At 40.4% G+C, this 23,477-nt stretch overlaps 1 protein-coding gene across 1 annotated transcript in view; it reads left to right on the forward strand.

Moving 5' to 3' along the window:
- Positions 1–17,593: 17,593 nt before the first annotated feature.
- col1a2 (collagen, type I, alpha 2) overlaps positions 17,594–23,477 on the forward strand; it is a 50,961-nt gene continuing 45,077 nt past the window's right edge. The window contains exons 1-3 of the mRNA XM_020515464.2: positions 17,594–17,807; positions 21,835–21,851; positions 21,958–21,978. Coding sequence (XP_020371053.1) covers positions 17,726–17,807; positions 21,835–21,851; positions 21,958–21,978 — 120 coding nt within the window. The 5' untranslated portion in view covers positions 17,594–17,725. The remainder of the gene's footprint in view (positions 17,808–21,834; positions 21,852–21,957; positions 21,979–23,477) is intronic.

Here is a 23,477-nt window from a genome sequence, read left to right on the forward strand (position 1 = left end):
ATGCTGCTTGGCCTGCTGTGTTCATCCAGCCCTGCACCTTGTTGTCTAACATTTAAAAAGTACTTGGATGAGATTTTGAAATATCATAATATTCAAGGGTATGGGCCAAGTACTGAAAAGTGGGACTTTCTAGATTTAGTGTAGATTCTGTCCATGTAGCTTTGATGGGCTGAAATGTCTCTTCTGTCCTGTCTGATTCTACGATTCCCACCTTTCTTTAATGACCTAGAAGACAAACAACAGGGAGACATCTGTGAATCATGAAACCCTTCTCTCTCTGGCCATTGACATCATCAAGGTGTAGATGTAAAAAGGAACATATACTTAGGAGCAAGATTAGGCCATTTGAGCCTGACCTGCTAGCATTCAAAAAGATCTGGTTGTTTTCTCAACCCCACCTTCCAGTATATCTCCTATAGCCCTGAATGCCTTTGTCTAACAAAAATGCCTTCAACTGCATCTCTTGCATTTCCTGCACTTCTGCCCTCACATCACCTCCCTCCAACAAAAACAAAGACAGAATCCCCCTGGTCCTCACGTATCACCCCACCAACCTCCGCATCCAACACATCATTCTCCGCCACTTGCACCACCTACAATCTGACCCCGCAAACTGAGATATTTCCCTCCCCACCCCGATCTGCCATTCATAGGGACGGCTCACTCCGCATCTCCCTCATCCACTTCACTCTCCCCACTAACCCCTCCACCCCCGGCACCTATCCCTGCGATTGCAGGAAGTGCTACACCTGCCCCTGCACCTCCCCCCTCACCCCCATCCAAGGCCAAAACAAAGCTTTCATATCAGACAGGGGTTCACCTGTATATCTGTCAACTTAGTCCACTGTATCTGCTGCTCCCGATATGGCCTCCTGTACATCGGTGAGACCAAGCATAGACTCAGAGACCGTTTCACAGAGGATCTGCGCTCTATTCGCAACAAACGACAACACCTTCCAGTCGCCAACCATTTTAATTCCCCCTCCCACTCCCTGGGTGACATGCCCATCCTGAGTGTCACATTGATGTCACATGCAAACTGGAGGAGCAACACCTGATATTTCACCTTGGGAGCCTACAGCCTGATGGCCTAAACATGGATTTTACCAGTTTTAAAATCTCCCCACCCTCGGCCTCATCCCATGTCCAACCCTCCCTCTCAGCTCCGCTTCTTTGACCTGACACAACCTGTCCATCTTCTCTCCAGCCTATCCAGCCCATTGACCAATCCCCACTACTCCCTACCTGAACTCACCTATCACCATTCTACTGCCTTCCCCAGTCCTACCCCTCCCCCTTGTATTTATTTCCCAGCTCCCTGCCCCCTCCCCATTTCTGAAGAAGGGTCCCCTCTGATGCTGCCTGGCCTGCTGTGTTCCTCCAGCTCCACACTGTGTTATCTCTGACTCCAGCATCTGCCGTTCTTACTATCTCAGAATCAAACTCTGCTCTGAGTACATTCAATGATGCAGGCTCCTTGTTTTCTGGGGGAGAAAATTCCAAAGGACAACAAATCTGAGAGAAAAATTTTTATCTTTGTCCTAAACTGTGTCTCACCAAACTCTCACCATACAACTATATGGCATGAAGAATTTTTGGAAAGAAGGGAAAAAATCGTAAAAGAACATCAACAATCATGAAGGAAGTTATCGCAATTTGGACCAGGATACAGCATAAATGTTTGAGATGGTCATAAGAACACATGGATTGTGGAAAGATAATGTGTCATTGTATCCAGCCTGGTTCGAAATACATTGTGCAATGAGCAATGGTCTAGTTTGATGAAGGCAGCATATACAAACTACATCTATTCAACCATCCATCACACAGGATGACAAATTGGATCCTGCAAGTTTTATGTTAGTGCTAGATGACAACCATGAATCTACAACAAATGATGTACATCCATCCACTGTGACAGACAACACATTGCAGAGTGAAGCTACATAACCAAGTCATGATAACTGTATAATGATAAGGTCACATTGTATGGTCACATTGGATGTCTGGCTGGGAATTATCATAATGTACAGAGGTAATATATCTACATATTCTCCTTTGTGTATTTTATCAGGAAAGGGTTCCCAATTTTTCAAAGAAAATGCTGGATGCTGTATTAGTGCACAGATTCCAGACAAGACAGGCAGCATAAATTTAGGATAGTAAGATGATGTCATAACATGTGATGTTTTCATATAAAGGTACATGCATCATCTTTGTTAGTTACTATTGTTGGAACAGAAACAGTAATCATAGTAATATAGTAAGTACAGAATCTAGAAAATCCATACGGCTAAAATATTATAGCAGTGTAAATAGTTAGTGCTAAAAAACTTCAAAGCATCTGTCACAACAAGAACATAATCTTTTGTGGTATACGTTAAAAGAGCATGTAGTCTTGCATCACAGAGCTGCTCAGGGTGAACCTTGAGAAAAATCACCACACATATATCCAGACATAGTTTTTGGAAAGCAGTTTCAACAAGGAGTGGACAGCGGTGTGTTCCCCACAGTTCTGAATAAAACTCATGTTGGGATCCAAATTTTAACTCTGTTTCTCTCTCCACAAATGCTACCAGACTTGCTGAGTTTCTCCAGTACTTACTGTTTTTATTTCAGATTTCCAGCATCTGCAGTACTTTGCCTTTAATTGAGGGACCACCACCACAGTCAAAAAAGAGTTTTCTTTGTCAATCATCTTAAATCAATGGATAAATCATTCTCATTTCTTTTTGCAATAGAAACGTTTTCTCCCTATCTACTTTGTCCAAGCTCCTCATGATTTTTAACCCCACTACTACATCTCCCTTCAATCTCCTCTTCTCCAAGGAGAACACCAGTAGTTTCATCCCTAATAAAATACCCCTTAATAAAAATTCCTTATCCCTGGAACCATTTTCATTAATCTTTTCCACACACATCACATTAACTTCACGTTTTTCCTAAAGTGCAGTGCCCAGAACTGGACATAATACTCCACTTAAGGCCACACCAGGGTTTTACTCAGGTTTTCCATAATTTTTATGCTTTAAACTCAATGTCCTGTTATAAAGTCCAGGATACCTTTTGACGTATTAAACACTTTCTCAACCAGCCATCTTTAAGGATTTGTGCATAATCTTCCCAGTTCCCTTTGTTTCTGCATCCTGTTAGAACTATACTCTTCATGTTATATTTTCTCTCTTTGTTCTTTCCACTGAAATGAATCAATTCACACTTCTCAGCACTAAATTTCATCTGCTACTTGTCCATTCAATCCACCAATCTGTCTATGCTTGTAGAAATCAAATAATGTCCTCTTCACAGTTTCCAATATTTCCACGTTTTACGTCATCTGCAAGTTTTGAAATTGCATGCGCAAATTACAAAATTTCTGAGTGAGGACGGGTTCCTCATCCAAAGGCTGAAAGTGAGGAGTTAGTGGAATTTAAAGCATGTTCCACTGGCTATCTAATATTGGGAAACCCCAATGAGGCGGAATAAGCACTTCTTCCCATTTCCATGTCATTCCCCCGCATCCCACTCCCCTGAAGTTAACATCAGAACGGAGGTGGGACTGCCAGGGAGGATAATGCCAGCTCACATTATTTGATTTTTCGCTGGAACAATTCACCTCGGGCTACTGAAGGAGGTCTGTGGCCCTACCCTACACCAATGGATATGCGATGAAGATCCACAAATGGCGTAAATCACACAAGAATCAATGTGACCTGATTTAAATGACTCTATCCTTAGGGCCTAGGCCCTGAGGGCCTGGGTCCTGAGTCAGAGTCAGGAAATGGGCAGACACCTCAGTGATACCCCTCACCACCTGATTTCTGACAGTGCAGTTGACCTCAAGCAATCTAAGGCAGTATGTTTCCATTTTGAACTCAGCCCACTAAGATCTACAGGCTGCTGTAGTTTTAGTGACTATAAGGGTGAAATATCAGCTGTTCAGTAGCTGTATGAGCCACACAACAAAAAGTTGTTAATTTATTTAAATGTAGTTTGTAATAGAACTCTGTGAAATAAGCTTTTGCTATGCTAAACACTGAAGCAATGAATTAACTTGAGGCCCTCAGAATAAAAATATTGCAGCAAGTTGGCTCTTATTCAAAATGCTTGGTTGTTTGAGTTGGCATCTTTTATAACCTCAACTCTTGAAGCATTTGATGACTTTGGCTAATGGTGATGAAAAGCTGTAGGTTCAGGTTAGATTCCAACACTGACAGACCTTTTTTTTGTACTATGAAAGATTTAACTTGTACAAACTTTGTCAAAATGTCGCACGGGGAAGTGCCAGCTCTTATAGCTCACAACACCACCCTGCCAGATCACAAATTCAAGCTTCATTATATGAGAGTGCAAGACACTAATCAGCTCTTTGTCACCAAGTTAAGGTAAGATCCTGCCAGTCTCAGCCCATCAAGTTCAGCTGGAGGAAGACGTAGTAAGTGAGTACTGTTTGGATTTCTGTTCAAAAAAGAGAGCTGGCACATGTTGTGGTCATGTCCATCTGTATCATCTGAGATGTTTTGGGTACAGTCAATGATTCTTCTTAGTATTATTTGTTATGATTCGGCTGATAGTAATACCTGTTCTTCAAGGTGTAGCTGACCATGTTCATCATCTGGGGTATTTGGTAATTTTGAGAGACTACATAGTTGACAGCTAATGCTCATCTGTAAGACACTGCAAAAGCAGAAGACAGCTGTAAATCTGTATGAATTTGACACATAATGGGTAGAACTTCGATTGAAATCTTTGTGGGGAAAGTCGGAACCAGAGACAGTTGTTGAGGGTAGACATGTGGCTACGAAAGAGACTTTTGGTAAAGATCATACCAAACACCAGGATGGAAATGGAAAGAAATGAAGGTGAACAAGATGAAAGATGCAAACACAAATCCTATCAAAGAGAAGATCTGAGCATCTTCAAGGTAGAAATTCCTAAAAGAGAAGTGGTAGTGAATGAAACGCTGACAGAAAAACAGAAAGTGCTAGACAAACTCAGCAAGTCTGGTAACAGAGTTAACGTTCCAAAGCCCAATATGACCATTCTTCAGAAGTGAAGAGAGATGGAGATATAAATGTAAATCATTTGCCTGTTGCCATTTGAGGGTGAGTTAGGCAATATCAGCTGATCAGAAACACATTTAGAAAGGCAAATAAATTTCCTAACAAGTTAGTTCACGGCATCAAAGGCCGTGGAAGCATTGACTTCAACAAGGTGTGCTTTAGAAAGCTTAAATCAAAAAGAAAGACTTGACATTTCTTTGTCACAACACCTAAATTGTAACCACAGAAATACTCACTCCTCACTTATACTGCATACATGCACCCACAAGAACAAATAATTTCTAAAGATGTAACATGTACATAGAGTAAAAAGAAAGACGTTACTTCTTCAGAAAGTTCTTAAGATGGTGGTTGAATTTTTATTTTACTCCTTCAGGGGAAGTGACATTGTTGGCTGGATCAGCATTCATTGCCTATCCCTAAATTAGATTTCAGAAGGTAGTGGTGATCTGCCTTCTTGAACCATTGCTGTCCATTCAACCTCTTTGTGGTTTGATACAACCAACTTGCTTGCTGGTCATTTCAGAGGGCAATTAAAAGTCAACAGAATTATTATGTGTCTGAAGTGGTGTCCATTCATCCACTGTCATAGCATCTGCATGGTCCCGCCAATATACCTATATACCATGGATACTGCGCAACAATCACCAGACAGGAATATTGCCTCCCAGTCGGGGAACACTTCATTGGTCAAGGACATTCGCCTCCGATCTTCATGTAAGCGTCCTCTAAGGAAGCCTTCAAGATACACAACAACGCAGAATCAAGCAGAGGCTGATAGCCAAGTTCGGTACCCATGAAGACAGCCTCAACTGTGATCTTGGGCTCATGTCGCACTATATGTAACCCTACCACACTGTTCTGTACCTGTAAAATCCTCCTTACTGTCCTGTTTTAACAGCATCATCTTGATTACTTGTTATGATCTCTCTACCTTAATTAGCTTGTACAGTTTTGGATTACTTGTTTTTTTTTCTGAAGAAGGGTCTAGGTCCGAAACGTCAGCCTTCCTGCTCCTCTGATACTGCTTGGCATGCTGTGTTCATCCAGCTCTACACCTTGTTATCTTGGATTACTTGTTACTTTGGTTAGACCCTCGGCGTGTGACTCTTATACCTATCATGTTATTCCAGCTATTTAGTTTGTCTCTGGCATCATCTCATTTTTAATTTTTTGTAATTATCTCTCTGCCTCAATTAATCGGATCATAGGCCATCCCTTCACTTGCTATATAGCAGTTGACACTTTACTCACTCCATCTGACACTGTTGATCACCTGCAGAGACTTATTATTCAGCTTGTCAACACTCCACTCACACCATTTGTATGTCCTTTTGATCTTTCTGCCTATAAATTTTGTGCCCGTGTGCTTCTCTTCACTTCACCTGGTGAAGGAGCAGTGCTCCAAAAGCTTGTGATTTCAAATAAACCTGTTAGACTATAACTTGGTGTCATGTGACTTCTAATGAAGCTGTCTACCGAAAAGAGCATCTCTCTCAGATCTGACAACTGTGGCATTATCTATGAAGGTGCACACCCTCCAGGCAGCAGCGTCATGTTTATTTTGTTTTTTGAGATTAATTTACAACTACTGATAGGATCTCTGTCAAGCACAGCCTTCTGTGAAGTATGGGTTGCTATTGCAGTAAGATAAGGGTGAGTGGTTGTGGTGGTTGGTCAGTTAGCAATGTGACAATGTACCAAGGCTGGCGCATTTGAAAAACAAGTTACTGTGAGTTTGTGAAAGCTAAAGGGCTGGGGGTGTGTTGGGTAGTTGACAGCAATGAAATCTCCTATATCAGCTAGAAAGGCATCAGTGAAATGTGACACTGCCCAGCAATGTGGTAAGTCCATTGTTGCATTTTCTAGCTCTGTTAAAACCATTGGATTGCCCTTTAACCTTCATCCTGGAAGGGGCATTAAAAGTATCTCATTTGAAATTGACTCACACAAATCGTCATTATGCACAGTCACTCTTATTGGCTAAGAAGCCTGAAAGTCAGATACAAATTTGTTGGCTAGATTAAAAGCCCATTGACAAATGTGCAGATAAAATTCCAGGTTTCCCACTTGATGCTGGGCTCTCCCGATGCCTGTGGGTTAAGGAATAACAATCCAGTCCCAAAAAAGGGTAAAATTATTCAGTCATGCACTGCAGCATTAACATTATCTTCACCTCCTTACTTGTATTGGAGCAGAGTATTTTCAAAATACTTTCCTGGTAAGTAGGTAAGCAATAAGCAAAGCAAGTAATAGTTTCATTGTTTACATTTTGCTTTTCATACATAAATATTGGTCTAAGTGATTTAAATTCCAGAGAACTAATCAATGTTTATAAAACATCCTGAGTAGAAATTACATTTTCTCTTTTTACTTTGTCTTTTCAGGGTGACATTACACCAGAGCAAGCATTACTTGTATTTGGAATTGACTCCATTCAGACTTCAGCACTCTCAGGAAAATCATACCCGGACAGACATTCCACACGAACCATTTGCCTTTCCTCTTGTGGGTTGGTTGGGAAGATGTGGTGGGCTTGAGGTAAAATAATTTGGCAAATATCTTGTTAGCTTTGGCCAGAAATAACAGTTATTCTGGCAGGGCTCAGAGAGGAACCTTCTCCTTTTACAAGGTGACTATAAACAACTCGCAATGTAATGACAATGAGGAATTAACATTTATTGTTTCAATCCAAAAACTGGAATTGATTGGAAAGCCTTGTGAGCCAGTCATAACTATTTCAGTGCCACTGAAGCATTAATATTTAAATGTCATTGAAAAGGCATGAACCTGAAAAATATACTGTGATTCTTTGCTGGCATTTCTCACATTTTCATCATTTTGTTATTTTAACAAAGACTTTAGCCAGTTTACTTTCAATGAGTTAATCCCACCATCAACATAGTGGATAGAAATGTAGGAAATGGGAGCAAAACTAGGGCCATTCAGCCTTTCAAGCCCGCTGCACCATTCAATATGATCAGGACTGATCGTACAACTCACTGTAACTCTGAGAACTATATCTAACTCCTTCTTGAAAGCATTCAATGTTTATGCCTCAATTGCTTTCAGTGGCAGAGAACATGACAGGCTCACAACTCTCTGGGTGAAGAAATTTCCCCTCATCTCAGTCCCTAAATGGCCTACCCCATATCCTTAAACTGTGACCCTTCATTCTGGACTCCCCAGTCATCGACAAATTCCTTCCTGCATTTAGCCCTGTCTGGTCCTGTTAGAACTTTACAGCTTTCCATAAGATAACCCCTCGATCCTCTAAACTCCATTGACAGAAGAAGTATACTGTGGATAAATGTGAGATTATCCACCTTGTTATTATCTGAAAGGTAATAGATTGGGAAATTGGGAGATGCAATGAGACCCAGGTGTCCTTGTACACCAGTCACTGAAAGTAACATGCAGGTGTAGCAGACAGCGAAGAAGACAAATATTACATTAGCCTTCATAGTGAGAGCATTTGAGTATAGGGACAGAATGTCTTGCCACAACTATACAGGGACTTGCTGAGACCACACCTGGAGTATTGTGTGCAGTTTTGTTCTTTTTATCCGAGGAATAGCAAAAAAAACACCATTTTCTAGCCCCTTTCAGTTCTGAACAAATGTCATTGAACTTAAAACATTAATTCTGTCTTTCTTTCCCCAGACCTGCTGAGTTTCTATTTTTATTTCCGATCTCCAGTATCCAAAATATTTGGCTTTTATTTGAATTATCTTCGTGTTCTGCCCAATATTCGTCCTCGAATCAAAAACAAAAAAATACAGATCATCTGGTGATTATTACGTTGCTATTTCTGAGAGATAGCTGTTTAACTGTTTTTCCTATATTACAACAGTGGCTACACTTCAAAGGACTTCATTGGCCAAAAGCATTAAAGATGTGAACTAAATCACCTTCTCTCTGTACACCTTGTATAAGGGCTATGCCTTTACAATGATGGTGAGGTTAGCAGGCTGCTAGAGACCATAATGAGTATTACTGGGCTCCTCCTCCAGAACCATCAAGACAGCAGCAGTGTTGCTTACACACCCCAGGCCTTGTTATTTGACATTCTGTATTACTCACATTCCATGCATTGCTGTCTTCATGTGCTTGGGCTATACACCAGAATCATGATTCTGGTGATCAGTAGATGGGCCTTGTTACCCAACAGCCAACCTTTGACTTGTTTGGTAGCTCAAGTCCTGATGAAACAGCAAAATGAATACAGCTGTCAGGAACTTCATTTACTTGCATGATCGGCACAACAAGATCACACACATCTATCCTTTCTATGAAAGGAACCCTTTGGAACTGTGGTACATATCTATGTTTAGATGCAAACATTACATTGTACTCAATGGCAGTCTGCACTATAGGGCAGTACCACCCTCATGAGATGATGTTCCCATTCTGTCTTCTTCACTCTGATCCGAGGGCACACAATGTATTCTGTTACAATTAATGCCTGGGTGAAGGCTCTCAATCCATTACAATTCTTCATTGGATCCCCCCAATGGTTACACTGCTAGGTGATGAACTGGCTCCCATTCTTTACTCAACCCATCCCATAACAGCATTTATCTGAAAAAGATCCCTTCCAAAGAAAAGGGTCCACCTTAAATATAGATGTTTAAACGAGGCTTTCTTGTGTTAATGAAAATGTGAGTTTAGTTGCTTTTAAAATGCAAGAAAAGATAATAAAATGTGACATGACCTCACAAACACGCACACACACTCTCCCTCATACACATACACACCCTCACACACACACATACCCTCACATACCCGCACACACATACACACACACACACACACACAGAGGCACACTCAGAAACCCTCACACACACACATACACACAGGCACATACACATACACGCACACCCCCTCACATACACATAGGCGCACACACACACACACACACAGCACACACACAACATTAGGAATGAGATGTGAACCGAAAAAATGAAATTGTATAACGTTGTACAAATTGGTCTTCATCTTGTCCATGATATAAAGATAGTGAAACATTCTGGTTGTTAAGGTGGGTGATTTCGGTAGTGCTGACATTGGTAGTTGAGTACGTGGTTGAGATTCTTGGCTCTTCAGTTAACTGAAAGGAGTTTATCTAGTTGCCTTCAATAGTGGCCTTGCTGTATTGCCTTATTTCTCTTTACCTGTACATGCAAGGCTGTCCTGTGAAAGCTTTCAGCACACATTGACACACTAGACTTGAGCCACAAGCCAGGACATAACATGCCAGCACCTTAACACATAGACACCAGGGGTTGCAGTTGATTTTTAACCCCATTTCTTGTGTGTTCTTGGAAGGGTAAAACACAATCAGGTCTTTTACCCTGTACAGGACACAACCCAAAGGAAATCACAATTCAGGTTTTTGAATGGTATATTTCCCTTTGAAATGTTCCTTCCTAAAATTCTCCCAACGTTCTTCAGATACAATATTCCACAACTCCTCTTGGGGCTTAATGTAATCCACGCATGGATTTTATGAGGCCTCCAGTAAATATATATTCACAGCCAATATTTGGATATGGATAGGTCCTTTCCTTTTAAAAAGCACACCTTTACTAAAACATTTCATATATCCATGAGTAGTTCAAGGTTATGATTGGTTTTCATGACAACTTCTCTCTGCTGACATATAGAGCATCAGTCACTTATCTTATACAGCAGTGTGCGATACATGTGTACACATGTTAACTGCTCTGAACTGAAAGGATTCCAATACAAAGATGTTCAGGGTTACAGTCACCTTTACAGCAATTTGGCATTCAATGGTGTTACCACTATCAACATCATGGGAGTTATCATTAATGCAGCTGGACTCACACATTAACACAGTGGCTTCAAGAGCAGGTCAGAAGCTAGGGATACTGCAACAAGTAACTCACCTCCTGACTCATCAAAGTCTGTCCACCATCTACAAGGCACAAGTCAGGAGTGTGATGGAATACTCCCCACTTGCCTGGATGAGTGTAGCCCCAACAACACTCAAGAAGCTTCACACCATCCAGGACAAAGCAGCCGGCTTGATTGGCACTGTGTCCACAAGCATCCATTCTCTCCACCATCGATACTCAGTAGCAGCAATGTGTACTACCTACAAGATGCACTGCAGAAATTCACCAAAGATCCTCAGACAGTGCCTTCCAAACCCATGAGGATTTCCATCTAGAAAGACAAGAGCAGCAGATACATGGGAACACAACCACCTCCAAGTTCCCCTCCAAGCTACTCACCATCCTGACTTGGAAATATATCGCTGTTCTTCACTGTCACTGAGTCCAATTCGTAGAATTCCCTCCCTATTGACATTGTGGGTCAACCCACAGCAGGAGGACTACAGCAGTTCAAGAAGGCAGCTCACCACCACCTTCTCAAGGGCAACCAGGGACAGGTAAGAGATGCTGGCCAGCCAGCGACACCCACATCCCACAAAATGAATAAATAAAAGCAACTTACAGTAGTGTACCCACCCAGATTTCAGTGAGACCATGCTTTGTAAAATGTGAAATGGCATATTCTGTTCAGTGAGGTCGCAATTGGAGAATGTTCCTTGAAAACCTTCAATGAATAAGCACTTTTGCTGAGAGCACTTCTGCAATTGTGAGCAACTAGTCCTTCTCTGTGTTGTCACTGCTGTATTACCCTATTGTGATGCAGCCGAAGAGGGCCAGGAACCAAAGCATCCAGGATCAGAAGCAAGTGGTCAATCTGAATGCTTAATGTCAATGTCCAAGTCCAGGCCTTCAGTATGTATAACACCATTCGATGTACGCTTCACTAACTTTAAAGAAACTTACTACAATAATAGAAACTCAGCAACAGCCAGGAGAAATCGATTAACACTTGCCCTGAAAGTTATTGATACTTTGAGTAGTGTCCATCGGCAATAATCAGTCTATTTTTTGTATTGTCTATTCCCTATCCAATTAAGTGCGTAGGACTTTTTTTTAACACGGCTATTCTTACAATGTGATATGAGGAGTCAACTGGTGCACAGCTACCAGATTCCTGGGCATCTGCATGGCTGCACAATGTATTGAAAATATCGTAAATGGGGATTTATTTTCTGCTGCTGAAAACATATTCAGCTGCATGAGGTTAAGAGTTGGTTATCTCTGGACCAAATGCAGATTGGGTGACTGTAACTTCTCCATTCAATCTACAAGCACAATCTTAACATACCATTTTATTTCTCTACTAGCTCTCACACTGACATGTTTATCCTTGGCCTGCTGTACTGTTGCAGTGAATCTCAATGTGAGTTTGAGGAACAGCACCTCTTCATCTTTGAATTAATCAGTGTACAGGTTTTAGGATTCAGTATGTCAGATAATAATCACTGCTGCCCATTTAGTTTCTTTTCCTTTGCATCTAATGGTCTTAATCTTGTTATCCTCCAACCGTGCATTTAGTAGACAGCTACTCATTATCCTACTGTTCATGTCTCCTCTAGGCATATTTTTTTGTTGCTTTACCCATCCCATTACAACTCTCTGACCCATCAAATCTTTTGACATTCAATGTCTCCCTTCCTACATCCTACTGCAGACTTTCCCTTTCCTTTTGGCACTTCTCCACCCATGCTACTTTAACTGACACAAAATCCAATTCATTTCTACTTCATCCAGTTCTAATGAAAAAATTGCAACCCAGAATGTTAACTTTTTTTGTTCTTTCTATGCATAAGCAACTAGAACTAGTGAGTATTTACAACATTTTCTCTTCTTACTTCAGATTTCCAGAATCTAAATTATTTTGCTTTAAGATGACCATCAGAGCATAAATCTGGACCACTCACAACATATTAAACTTTACATTACCAATTTTCTTTTAACAGAGGACACACAGTCAAAAACTTATTGAGAATGCAAACACCCAGCATTGTCCTTCAAAGACTGTCTGGAAATTCTGTGTGGATTATCTTTAGCCTCCAGGGACATTCTGGAATGTCACACCTGATGGGTGCTTCAAAGGGAAGAACTTCAGAGAGAGAAATCTGCTACAAACTGAAATTTAATCCCTCGTGTGTTATCTCAGAGTGTGAATGAAGCATAGAATTGTGGAATCCTTACAGCCTGGAAAGAAGCCATTCAGCCCATCAAGTCTGCACCAACACTCCAAAGAGCTTCCCACCCAGTCCCATCACCCTACCTTTAACCCCACATTTTCCATGGCTAATCCACCTAGTCTACACACTCCTGAACACTACAGGATAATTTAGCATGGCCACTCCACCTAACCTGCACATCTTTAGACTGTGGGAGGAAACTGGAGCATCCGGAGGAAACCCATGCAGACACGGGAGAATGTGAAAACTCCACACAGTCACCCGAGGCTCAAATCAAACCCGGGTCCCTGGCACTGTGAGGTAACAAAGCTAATGTGATCGGAAAGGAGAGCAATGTGGGTAAGTGCCATTGTTGTATTTTCCCCTTTCAAGAATACAGAAGAACAGGATCTAAAATCCTGTTTGAACCCTGGTCTGTGCCCATTATTGGATGAAGATGTATGCTGTGAGGGTTACAGCTGACACAACCCCTAGTCATCCTTGCATTGCAGGTAAAAGGATGTCAATCTCGTTCTTCTTGTTGTGAAAGCCAAAAATCAAGTGAGGCCACAGACAATAGGAAACAGAACAACGATCCTTAAACTGACCTGCAAAGCTGAGCAACTCAAAATTAATGTCTAACCTATCAAATCAATGCTACTGGTATCAATTAATATAACAATGACCCATCATTTATTCTTCACAGAACTCAGATACGTGTCTGAATATCTTTTTTTCACTTCTCATTCTTATTTCTCATTCCTAATCTGTGTATATGTGTGTTACATTTTTATTTCTTCTTTACATCCAGCAACTAACAAATTCAGTCTTTGTTAATTTACAAAACACTCATTGCTTTAATAAGTATTAAATAGCCAAGTAACATGAGTTCATTCATGTCTGGGAGAAAGGTATGCACATTGGAAGGATTCGTTTTTAGTTTAACCTTGTTGAAACCAACCAAGGTGTTGGGTGAAAAAGAAGGACAGTCAGTTCATCTGTGTTCACTCCAGGAGTTTGACAATTTGACACAATAGATTGGGGAACACTGTTGGGGACTGGTGTATCAAGACCCAAGCAGCCATGTTGGTATTGAGAATTGGTTTGCATTCTGTTATTATCCCTATCTTCTGTATCAGATCTTCCTGGGGGGATTCCAGCTGAATGGGATCCTCATTCAGCTTCCCGTGGGAGTCGGCCATAGAAGTCAGAGACTGGTGTCTGAGGAGCAGCCATTCCCCACAGACAGATCTTATTTGCACTTGACTCCTCTGGCATTGTGTGTGTGTTGAATATGGTAATGCCACACTATCAAGAAAGGACCAATAGGAGCAGACAAATTGATTATCTTGGCTGCTCTGATGAGGTTACTAAGTTTCTTCTTGCAAAGCCAATAGTTCGCCTTTCCAGGAGTAACATTCAGCGCAACTGTTACCTCACCCATAGCGTTAGCATCTGTCCCATTAGGATAGAGGAGAAATTCGGAGATATTTTAAACCCGGAAATCCTTTTTGCCTCGATTCTTTGACAAACCTCTTACAGTAATAAAGGAAGAGGCAGGGTATATTGGTCTGTAACATGACTGTAAAATGCGCAAACTTCGGCGTGATTTGATCTAGTAAACTTGACCTTAACCATTGAAATTTTGCATTAAAACCAGTCAAACTTTTGCTGTCGCTGAATATTTTTCTTCGAAGTGGAATTCGACCACTCTCCAGTTTTGACCTTGAGTTGTTGTAAGATACATGGGATCAATGTGATGTAATTCAACTGACACGCTGGCATGATGCTCGCCGTTGTTAATGGTGTCAGATTATTATTGTCTTTTTTTAAAAAAAAGACAGACAATTCAAAATGAGACTCATTAGCGCTCTTATTGGTCAAGAATTTTCATGCAACATCTGTCCGAAAGTTTCAGAATCAGTATCAAGATTAGTTGTTGATCAAGTGTTCTTTCTTTTATTTCTAAATGATCTGTTTCAAACAAAATGGATGTTGTCTCTTAACGCTTCCATTCATTTGGCGGATGGTTCAGGGAGAGCTAGCCTTTCTCTGTGGATCACAGTCATTTGAAAAACATGTCCAGATGTGCATAGAGAATGAAAGGCTGACTCGGGCACAGACTAAAACCAAAACAGCCGATGGTGCTATTGTCTTTAGGATCCGGACATATCGCACTGTCTATTCCAGAATTAAATATAATTCAAACAATATGAGCTTGTAGCCTGTTGAAATATGCAAACGGTGAGAGCAAATATGTCTCCATCTCCCAAGTTCACATCTGGCTAACATCGACCCTTTTCTTTTCTGTAGTGATAAGGAGCCTGCTGTATAAGAGGAGGGTGCTGGAGCCGTCTCCTGCTTCTCTCTCTGTCTGGACATGATTTTTCTTGCCCTGTTCTCTTTATTTAAGTGAAACAAGAGCGCAGAATTTTTGTTCCCTCTGGGCGCTCGTCTGTGTTAACAATTCGCTGATAATACTGGACATCTCCGAATAAAAGCCACGCTGCATTCCTCCAAATGAGAACCTTTCTAAAGTTAAAGGAGGGCCAATTTGAAATAATGCAACCCCTTGCTCTCTTATCGTTTTATTTTTCGAATGCAGTACCAGCAATGTGTGAAATGTTATTCAGACAATATATGCGATTGGGATTTGATTAAGTTGCTCAGTTGCACAGGATTCTTGTTTGACGTCTGAATGATTTATGCACAGTCCAGCCGACACAAAAAAAGGAATCTGAACATGTGGCATCTTTTGTAGCTCTTCGCTGCCGATAAGAGTACGGTGTCTGGTCATCTGGGGAGAACTTAAACCACGATTACAGCCAGCACTCCAACTTAAGTATAGCCCCATTTCAAACAAGTCGCTGTGTCATTTGTGGCTTTCCCCAAATAGAATAGGTATACAATGATGATCTGGAAATTCAAATACTTGGCTAACGAAATCATCGAGAAGCAAGTGGTAAATAGGGTTAGGGTGCTTTCTGTCTGGATTCGGAATAGCTCAGAAAGCAGCACCACTAGCCCACCCCCCATCCCCTTCTCTCCCCACACAAATCAAATTGCCTTCATGTGATGGAACTTGAATTTGGAACTGAACTCAATTTTTTTTCAGAACTGACACAATTAAATGCACTTCCGTTAAGCCACGAGTACAGTTTCGATGGAGCCTGTCCGATGGTCTCTGACTAGAGCGAAAACCCTTTGGTTTACGAATGACAATAGTCGGAACTTCACCCTCATGAGAGCAGCCTGAATTGCTTTGGGGTTCAAGAAAAAAGAATGCAATGTTAACATGATTGTGAAAAAGTTTTGTAACTTTTTTTTCAGGAGATATTTGAGATAAAGCTTTGTTTTGTTCACCATCGTTTAACGAAAACGACATTTTGGTCAGAAGTGGATGAAATGTTTCTTATTGGAGCTGATGGGAGGGTTTAATATTCACTCGGTGCCTGTTCATTTACTGGCCTGTGTAATCCTAAAAGTCACTTGCGGCAAACAATGAAAAAAAAATGCAAATTAAATGCAGATTTTAAATACATGGTGTATGTGCTTTTTCTTTATAATAGTTGGTGCATTTTTCGTTTCGTCTGATTTATCTTATTGTAAACTTGTGATGTCCCACATCCTTCGCGGTGACTCTCAAGGTGATGCAAGCAAGGAGAAAAGGAACCTATTTCTTTCCACACCTGACCCTGAATCCACCTTTAAGTTGCCTCTGTTCCTTTGTAATCTGAGCTCCTGCCGTTTACACGGTCTGTGTGTCGTTGTTCCTGATAAGAAAGGAATGGAACCGTTTAGGAGATAAGAAAACTCGAGGCATTTTAAGAAGCCGTCAAAAGTACGCCGCACACAGACTGAGGGAAGGGGCGCTTCGTGTGCTCTGGGGGGAAAGGGCGTGGAGTTCAAATTGTCATCCTTTGATTTCGCTGTTCTTTCTTCCCATTGAAATAAATGTCGAAGTTTCGGCTAAATCCACCGGAATTTAATGAGTGGCGAGTAAACGCCACAAATACTGGTTCTTTCCGATGTCACTGAAACGATTGTTAGCCTTGATGGCGAACAGATCTACTGTGTACCCAAGGCAAACTATTCAAGTGTTGTGTTCCTCGAGTTCACATACAAAGTTGCCTCTAGTTTTTTTTTCCTAGTCCGGCTTAGTGAGCAGGACAAGAGAATGTTGCTGACACGATAGGTATCAAAGCGGGGCACATATTAAATACCCCAAGACAGCTCGCGAAGACTGAGCCGACAAAGCAGAGAGGGCTGGATCTAATTAAGTGTTTCTGGATTCGTCACTGCAGTGATGCAGTGCCAGTATTCCCCTGGCAGACTGGGAGCATTGGAACATGCTCCTCCAATGGACCTGTTGGTGTTGAAAGCATTGGGTCGTAGGGTTTCTATTGGTTAGGGGGATGTCCTGACACGCAGACAGGGATCCTCCTGTACTATAAGAAGGGTACATCACGCTAGAGATACGGCAGGAGGGTTCTGTAAAGTCTGGAGTTATCATCACCTCTGTTTTATGCTTGCTGGGTAAAAAGGCTGGGCTTTTTTTTTCACAAGGAGTCTGCATGTCTAACATTTAGACATGCTCAGCTTTGTGGATACACGGATTTTGTTGCTGCTTGCAGTAACGACGTTCGTTGCAAGAGGCCAATATGAAGACGAATGTAAGTGCCCCTTTTAAATCTGACAATATAATGTATATGTTTGTTTCGAAGCTGCAGCCCCAGTAAGATAAGGCATGCCAGATTCTTTCAGAAACCCTACGTTCCAACTTATCAGAAAGTATAGTAGTGAAACAAGACAAATAAAGTTTAAAATCATGGTGACCCTTTATAAATCCGGTAGTTTGCAATGAACAATCTTTCTGAGACCAGTAAGTTAATAACATAGCAAAGGAATCGTCTATCGCACCTTCTTATTTCGTAACATATATACGTAGATATTTGCTTAAAATTAATGCTTATTGAAATACTTAAAGGTGTGGTCGCACAAGCGTTGAACTTTTAACGAAAATTAACGCGGGTGTATTTAGTACGTTCCATTGGATTTTTGGGCGTCAGTTTAAAGCTATTCGGTGTCACCAAGGCCAGATGACACAAGAGTCTGTGGTCAACTTTCAGAAAGAAAAAAAGAACAATAAATAAGAAAGTATCTGGTCTGGGAGGGGATCACTTCATGTTGGTGGATGAAAGTCATCTTTTCCATGACAATGCGGGGCTGGGCACAGAGGCAGCGAGTATATCGCCATACCGCCACCTTGCGGTCACCCTTCCACTTGAATCCGGCGCTTCGCTTCATTGTTCTGGCGACTATTGAGACCCCTTTACTGCGTCTGAGAACACGTCTTTTAAGGAAGTCTGTTATAATTTCTTCGGAGAATGGGCGTTTAAGTCCTAATTTCTCAAATAAACTAACATTTCGTTCGTGTGGATGTTTCCAATCTGCTCATCTCATGTAGTGACATTGCTGTTTGGAGGAAACCTAACACCGTTTAGCATCTGCCCACTTGAATTCAGGGCGCTTTATGAAATCTTTTAAGTTTCACATGGGATTTATCTGGACCCACAGAGGGCGTGGTCTTGTCGAGGAGGCGAGTTCTGGGCAATGTGTGAGAGCTCAGCAGGTCTGATCATTGGCGGCAGTGAGGATATATCTGCAGAATCTCAGTGGCCCCAAATATAATTCCCTAAAGTATTTAGACCCAGAACGCGCGTGATGACAGTTTTCTCGTTAATAACAAAATATATTTCAGATCGTTTAATGCATGTAACAGATTGTATCTTTATATATCACCTACAGTGTAACAATGTTTAACTCCATATGCTTATAAACATACATGTCCAAATTATGTACGGCCACACCTCTCCCTACATAGACACACGTAACTACTTTAACCATCCTGCTCGGACATGTTTTACACGACACACCTGAGACTGGAGACCAGACGCACTGGCCCAGCGACAGGGACATAACCACGGCAATTGAGAAATCTGAATCCAACCCTGGAACTTTGGGGCCCCCTACCGGCAATTCAAAGTAGGGGCCGATTTGGCCAAGATCTGGGCTCGGAGAGAGCTTTTTCATTCCACAAACTGGGAATCCGTAGTGAGGACATAAATGCAATATTGCACATATTTGATCTTTATTACTATATGACACAATTAATTTGATTTTTGGTATTTTCACTGGATTTTCTTTTTCATTTTATTTTGCTTAGAGAATTTCTTACACGGCTGTTCTAATATTTTGGTCCATCTATTTTTGCGGCCACAATAATAACCGTCAGTTGTGTACGTGGCAGGATTGTTTTGCACAATGCAAATTATCACCTTACGAAAGCGATTATTAATTCGCATCTACTGAAAGTGCAAAACCTATCTGTAATTTCTAGCATATTCTTAAATTGCACAGTACTCACGTAAGGGCAAATTATTAATCAAGTTATTTCTATCTAAATGTGATATGACTAGCATTATACCAGCATGATGGAAATACTTTAATTTTAAATTTTAAATTAGATATATCTGGCACTGCCTGTGTAGTTTCATACTCAAATATCATTGCCACCAACAAACTAGCAAATATACACAGTAAAATGTCAAGCAACTTAAGCTATTAAGCCCTAATGAATGACATGGTTTCAGTACGTTGAAAGCATCAGGATGTACACATGACTTGTGGCCGCTTGCCAAAATTTTCCAGTCACGACAGATCTCTGTAGCGGTGCAGGGTGAACCAAAGTGCAGGAAATTAGGAGCAAGGTGTTGAAACCTCAGCCTTGTTGGCCTGTCTTGTGTGATTACATTGGACAGTGGGCAGGTGCTTCCCACAGCCATAGGGGGAGGAAATATCACCTGAATGTCAAACCTGATCCTAACACCTTTAGCCTTAGCTGGTCCTCCAGGTCACAAGCTTTGCTATGCTGCAGTTTCCATCAGGCTCACTGAACTATTAATGTTAATATATAACTGGACTCCAAAGTGAAATCTGATAATTATCTACCTTGTTTCTAATGTATATTTACTATAAATCATTTGTGCTGATCTAAATACACAGCAATTAAAAAGGTAATCAATGATTAAGACATTAATTTAGGAAATAATAAATATTTGATAATTAATGTACACTGAGTGATATAAAATGTTTGCTTCACTGAAATTAGGGTTTGAAAGAACTTTTAAAACTAGTACCAGGGCTTCTTTTGAGAATTTCGTTGGGTTTGCAGAAAGCAAAGAAACTTTATGACTGTTTTAAAATGGAGAGTATTTTTTAAATTGTCCTTTATTTACAGTATTTACTTTCAGGCCAAGACTAATGTACACCATATATTTAAATGCTAATAAATAATAGAATCAGGTCAGAATATTCACTTAAATAAATTGCAAAACAAACTCTGCAAATTTGGCACAAATAGGCCTTAGGTTGACACAGTGACAACAATGGATATCTCCTTCATTCTCCATTGTCTGAAGGTGGGTTTCTCTTTTAATTCACAGAGCTTATCTCTATCCAGAAGCGGTGTGGATCCTGCATTAATAACTAATTAAGAACTGACAGAAAAAAAAGTTCACATGAAGAAAGGGATAAACAAGACATAATATTTACTGTTACATTTGGTTTAACATCATCAATTCATAAAACCACCAAAAGAACTATCATAGATGTCCATTCCCTTTCAATTACTTTTTCATATTACATTGGGCAATGTAGTGGCATTAGAGATTGTATTTTTATTCTTTGGAACTAAAATTGAAGTTGAACATAGCGTGATAGGATAAGGGTTGTTTTCTTTAACTTAATAAGCAGTAAGAAATCTATATAAACTGAATTTGGACAGTCGAGCAAACTAGTTACCAAATCCAAGAGCACTATTCTCATGTTTTGTCAACAAATGTGAGCCTTTCTTCTCAAAGCCTCAAGCAAAACTTGGAGGATGAACTTCTGACAGTGGGCATTGGGATTCAACCAAACTGTCATTGAACTTCCAGTTATGATGCATCTGATCTGTGAGAATTTGATGCTGTGTACCTGAAATTGGGATGTTTCATTTATCTATGAATGCAAAATGCACAAAAATGCAAAATGCACAAAAATGCAAAATTTCTTTTAAATTTTGATTCTATGGTTCTTGTTATAATTCTAAGAATTATGAACTCCACCAATTACAAGTGATTACATTTACTTTGGACGTACTTTACTTAGTAAGCTCCTGCGAAGGGCCTTTGAACATGCATAATAATAACACTCTAGCTGTTGTCATTATCGTCATTGTTCAAATCACAATGCAAAGACAAGGCACAGTGTGGTTCTGCTATGGAGTACTGATGAGTATTTAAGACGATAAATTTCATGACCAATATAAGAAAGAAATTATTACTTGTAGAGATTAAGTCTTTATCTTATAATATATCGTGAAAAAACATTAGATGGCATTTCAGACATTGGAGAAGATTTTACTCTGTTTGTCTTGGTAAAGTCACACATCAAGTGCAGCATACCATTATAATTTCACTAGAAATAGTAACATCAAAACATTCTGTTACTTTTATACATTGCCTACTTATCCATACTATTGAATTAACCAGGAGAGGTTTAACAAAAATGCTTATATATGAAGTATTGTTATATGATCACCGTTACATAGATGGTAGATACATAACTAATATCTTCTTTTCTGCTCTTTCTCTACAGATGCATTTGAAAGTGAAGTGAGTATTGACAAACATTATGCTTTATTCTTAGAAATTCCATGGTATTTTGGTTTTGTCAAAAGGAGATAACTGATTAATTTGTTTTTTTTCTTGCTTATTGTAGGCCTATCAGGATGAATTAATGGTATGTGTAATTGGATTTTTTTTCTTTGTGTGACAATGCACTCTCTGGTATGCGGTATTTCCACAAATTGCTGAACAAAGCCTTCAAGACACAGTAAAAACATTTTGTTTTCAACTGGAAATTACTACATTAATGCATGATAAAGGCACAATCCATGGGCCATGATTATTACCTTGCTCATGATGTTCACCATAACTAATGTAGTCTCTGTCACACCGATCTACTAATGTCGCGTACATAATACAACATACCATTGGTTTTAACATCCTTTGTCTGTATTGCATCCACTAGCTTGATAAAAATGAAGAGGCAACAGAAAAATTAGATCACAAAAAATTTCATGCTCAGTTTACATTTGAGGTGTGCAACATGTGAGATGGCATACTTGCCTTGCCCCTTACATTCTACTTCTGTTTCCTACCTGTTAGCTATTTTCGTATTAATTCATAAGGTGTGGGCTTTGTCAGTAAGACCAGCAATTAATGCACATCCCTAGCTTGTCCTTAAGATGGTGGTGGTGAACCACCTTCTTGAATAGAGTGGTTTGATAGACCATTTCAGAGGCAGTAAATGATCAACCATGTTTTGAAAGCTGACCCACGGCATCAGCAACACTGGATTTTTGTTCAATGATCAAGAAGACACAAGGTGTGATCTTTATATGTTTTTGTTGATGATTTCTGTGGCTCACCCTTCCTGTAGAACCTCTCTCTCTGTGGGCAACTGTTGTCACACATACTTCTACAATGTTGATCACACTGGTATTTCCAAGAATGTTTTAAAGGTGCTGCAGATCAATTGGATGATGTTACTTTGTTTTCCAACATTTATGAAGTAATTCTCCTTGTTTAAGTATAAAGCCGTATTAAACAGTTTGGCTGATCCCTGGGAAAGCTCACCAAAATGATCCAAAAAAGGTTCTGAAGCAGAACTTACCCAGCCAAGCTGGTATTGAATCCCTACAGTGTGGAAACAGGCCCTTCAGCCCAACAAGTCCACACCGACCCTCAGAGCATCCCACCCAGACCCATCCCCCAATAACCCACCAAATATATACACATCCCTGAACACTACAGGCAATTTAGCATGGCCAATTCACCTAATCTGCACATATTTGGACTGTGGGAGGAAACCCACACAGGCATGGGGAGAAAGTGCAAACTCCACACAGAGAGTGGCCCAAGGGTGGAATCAAACCCAGGTCCCCGGTGCTGTGAAGCAGCAGTGCTAACCACTGAGCCACCATATCTTTCTTGTTCATGTATTTTGGCCCAGTATGTGAGCTCCAGTATGATGCAACTGTCTAATTAAAAAGATAAGCAGACAGGATAAATGTGAGAATGTACATTTGGAAGCAAATGTACAACATTCTCACATTTATCCTGTCTGCTTACCTTTTTAATTAGACAGCTTTTCATTTTGTCACTTTATCATAGTACCTTCATATAGTGACTGGGCGTGACAATAAGCAAAGTTGAAAAGGGCAATTTGAAGTGACA

Source organism: Rhincodon typus, chromosome 2 (assembly GCF_021869965.1).
Source record: "Rhincodon typus isolate 14 chromosome 2, sRhiTyp1.1, whole genome shotgun sequence".
Classification (NCBI taxonomy): domain Eukaryota; kingdom Metazoa; phylum Chordata; class Chondrichthyes; order Orectolobiformes; family Rhincodontidae; genus Rhincodon; species Rhincodon typus.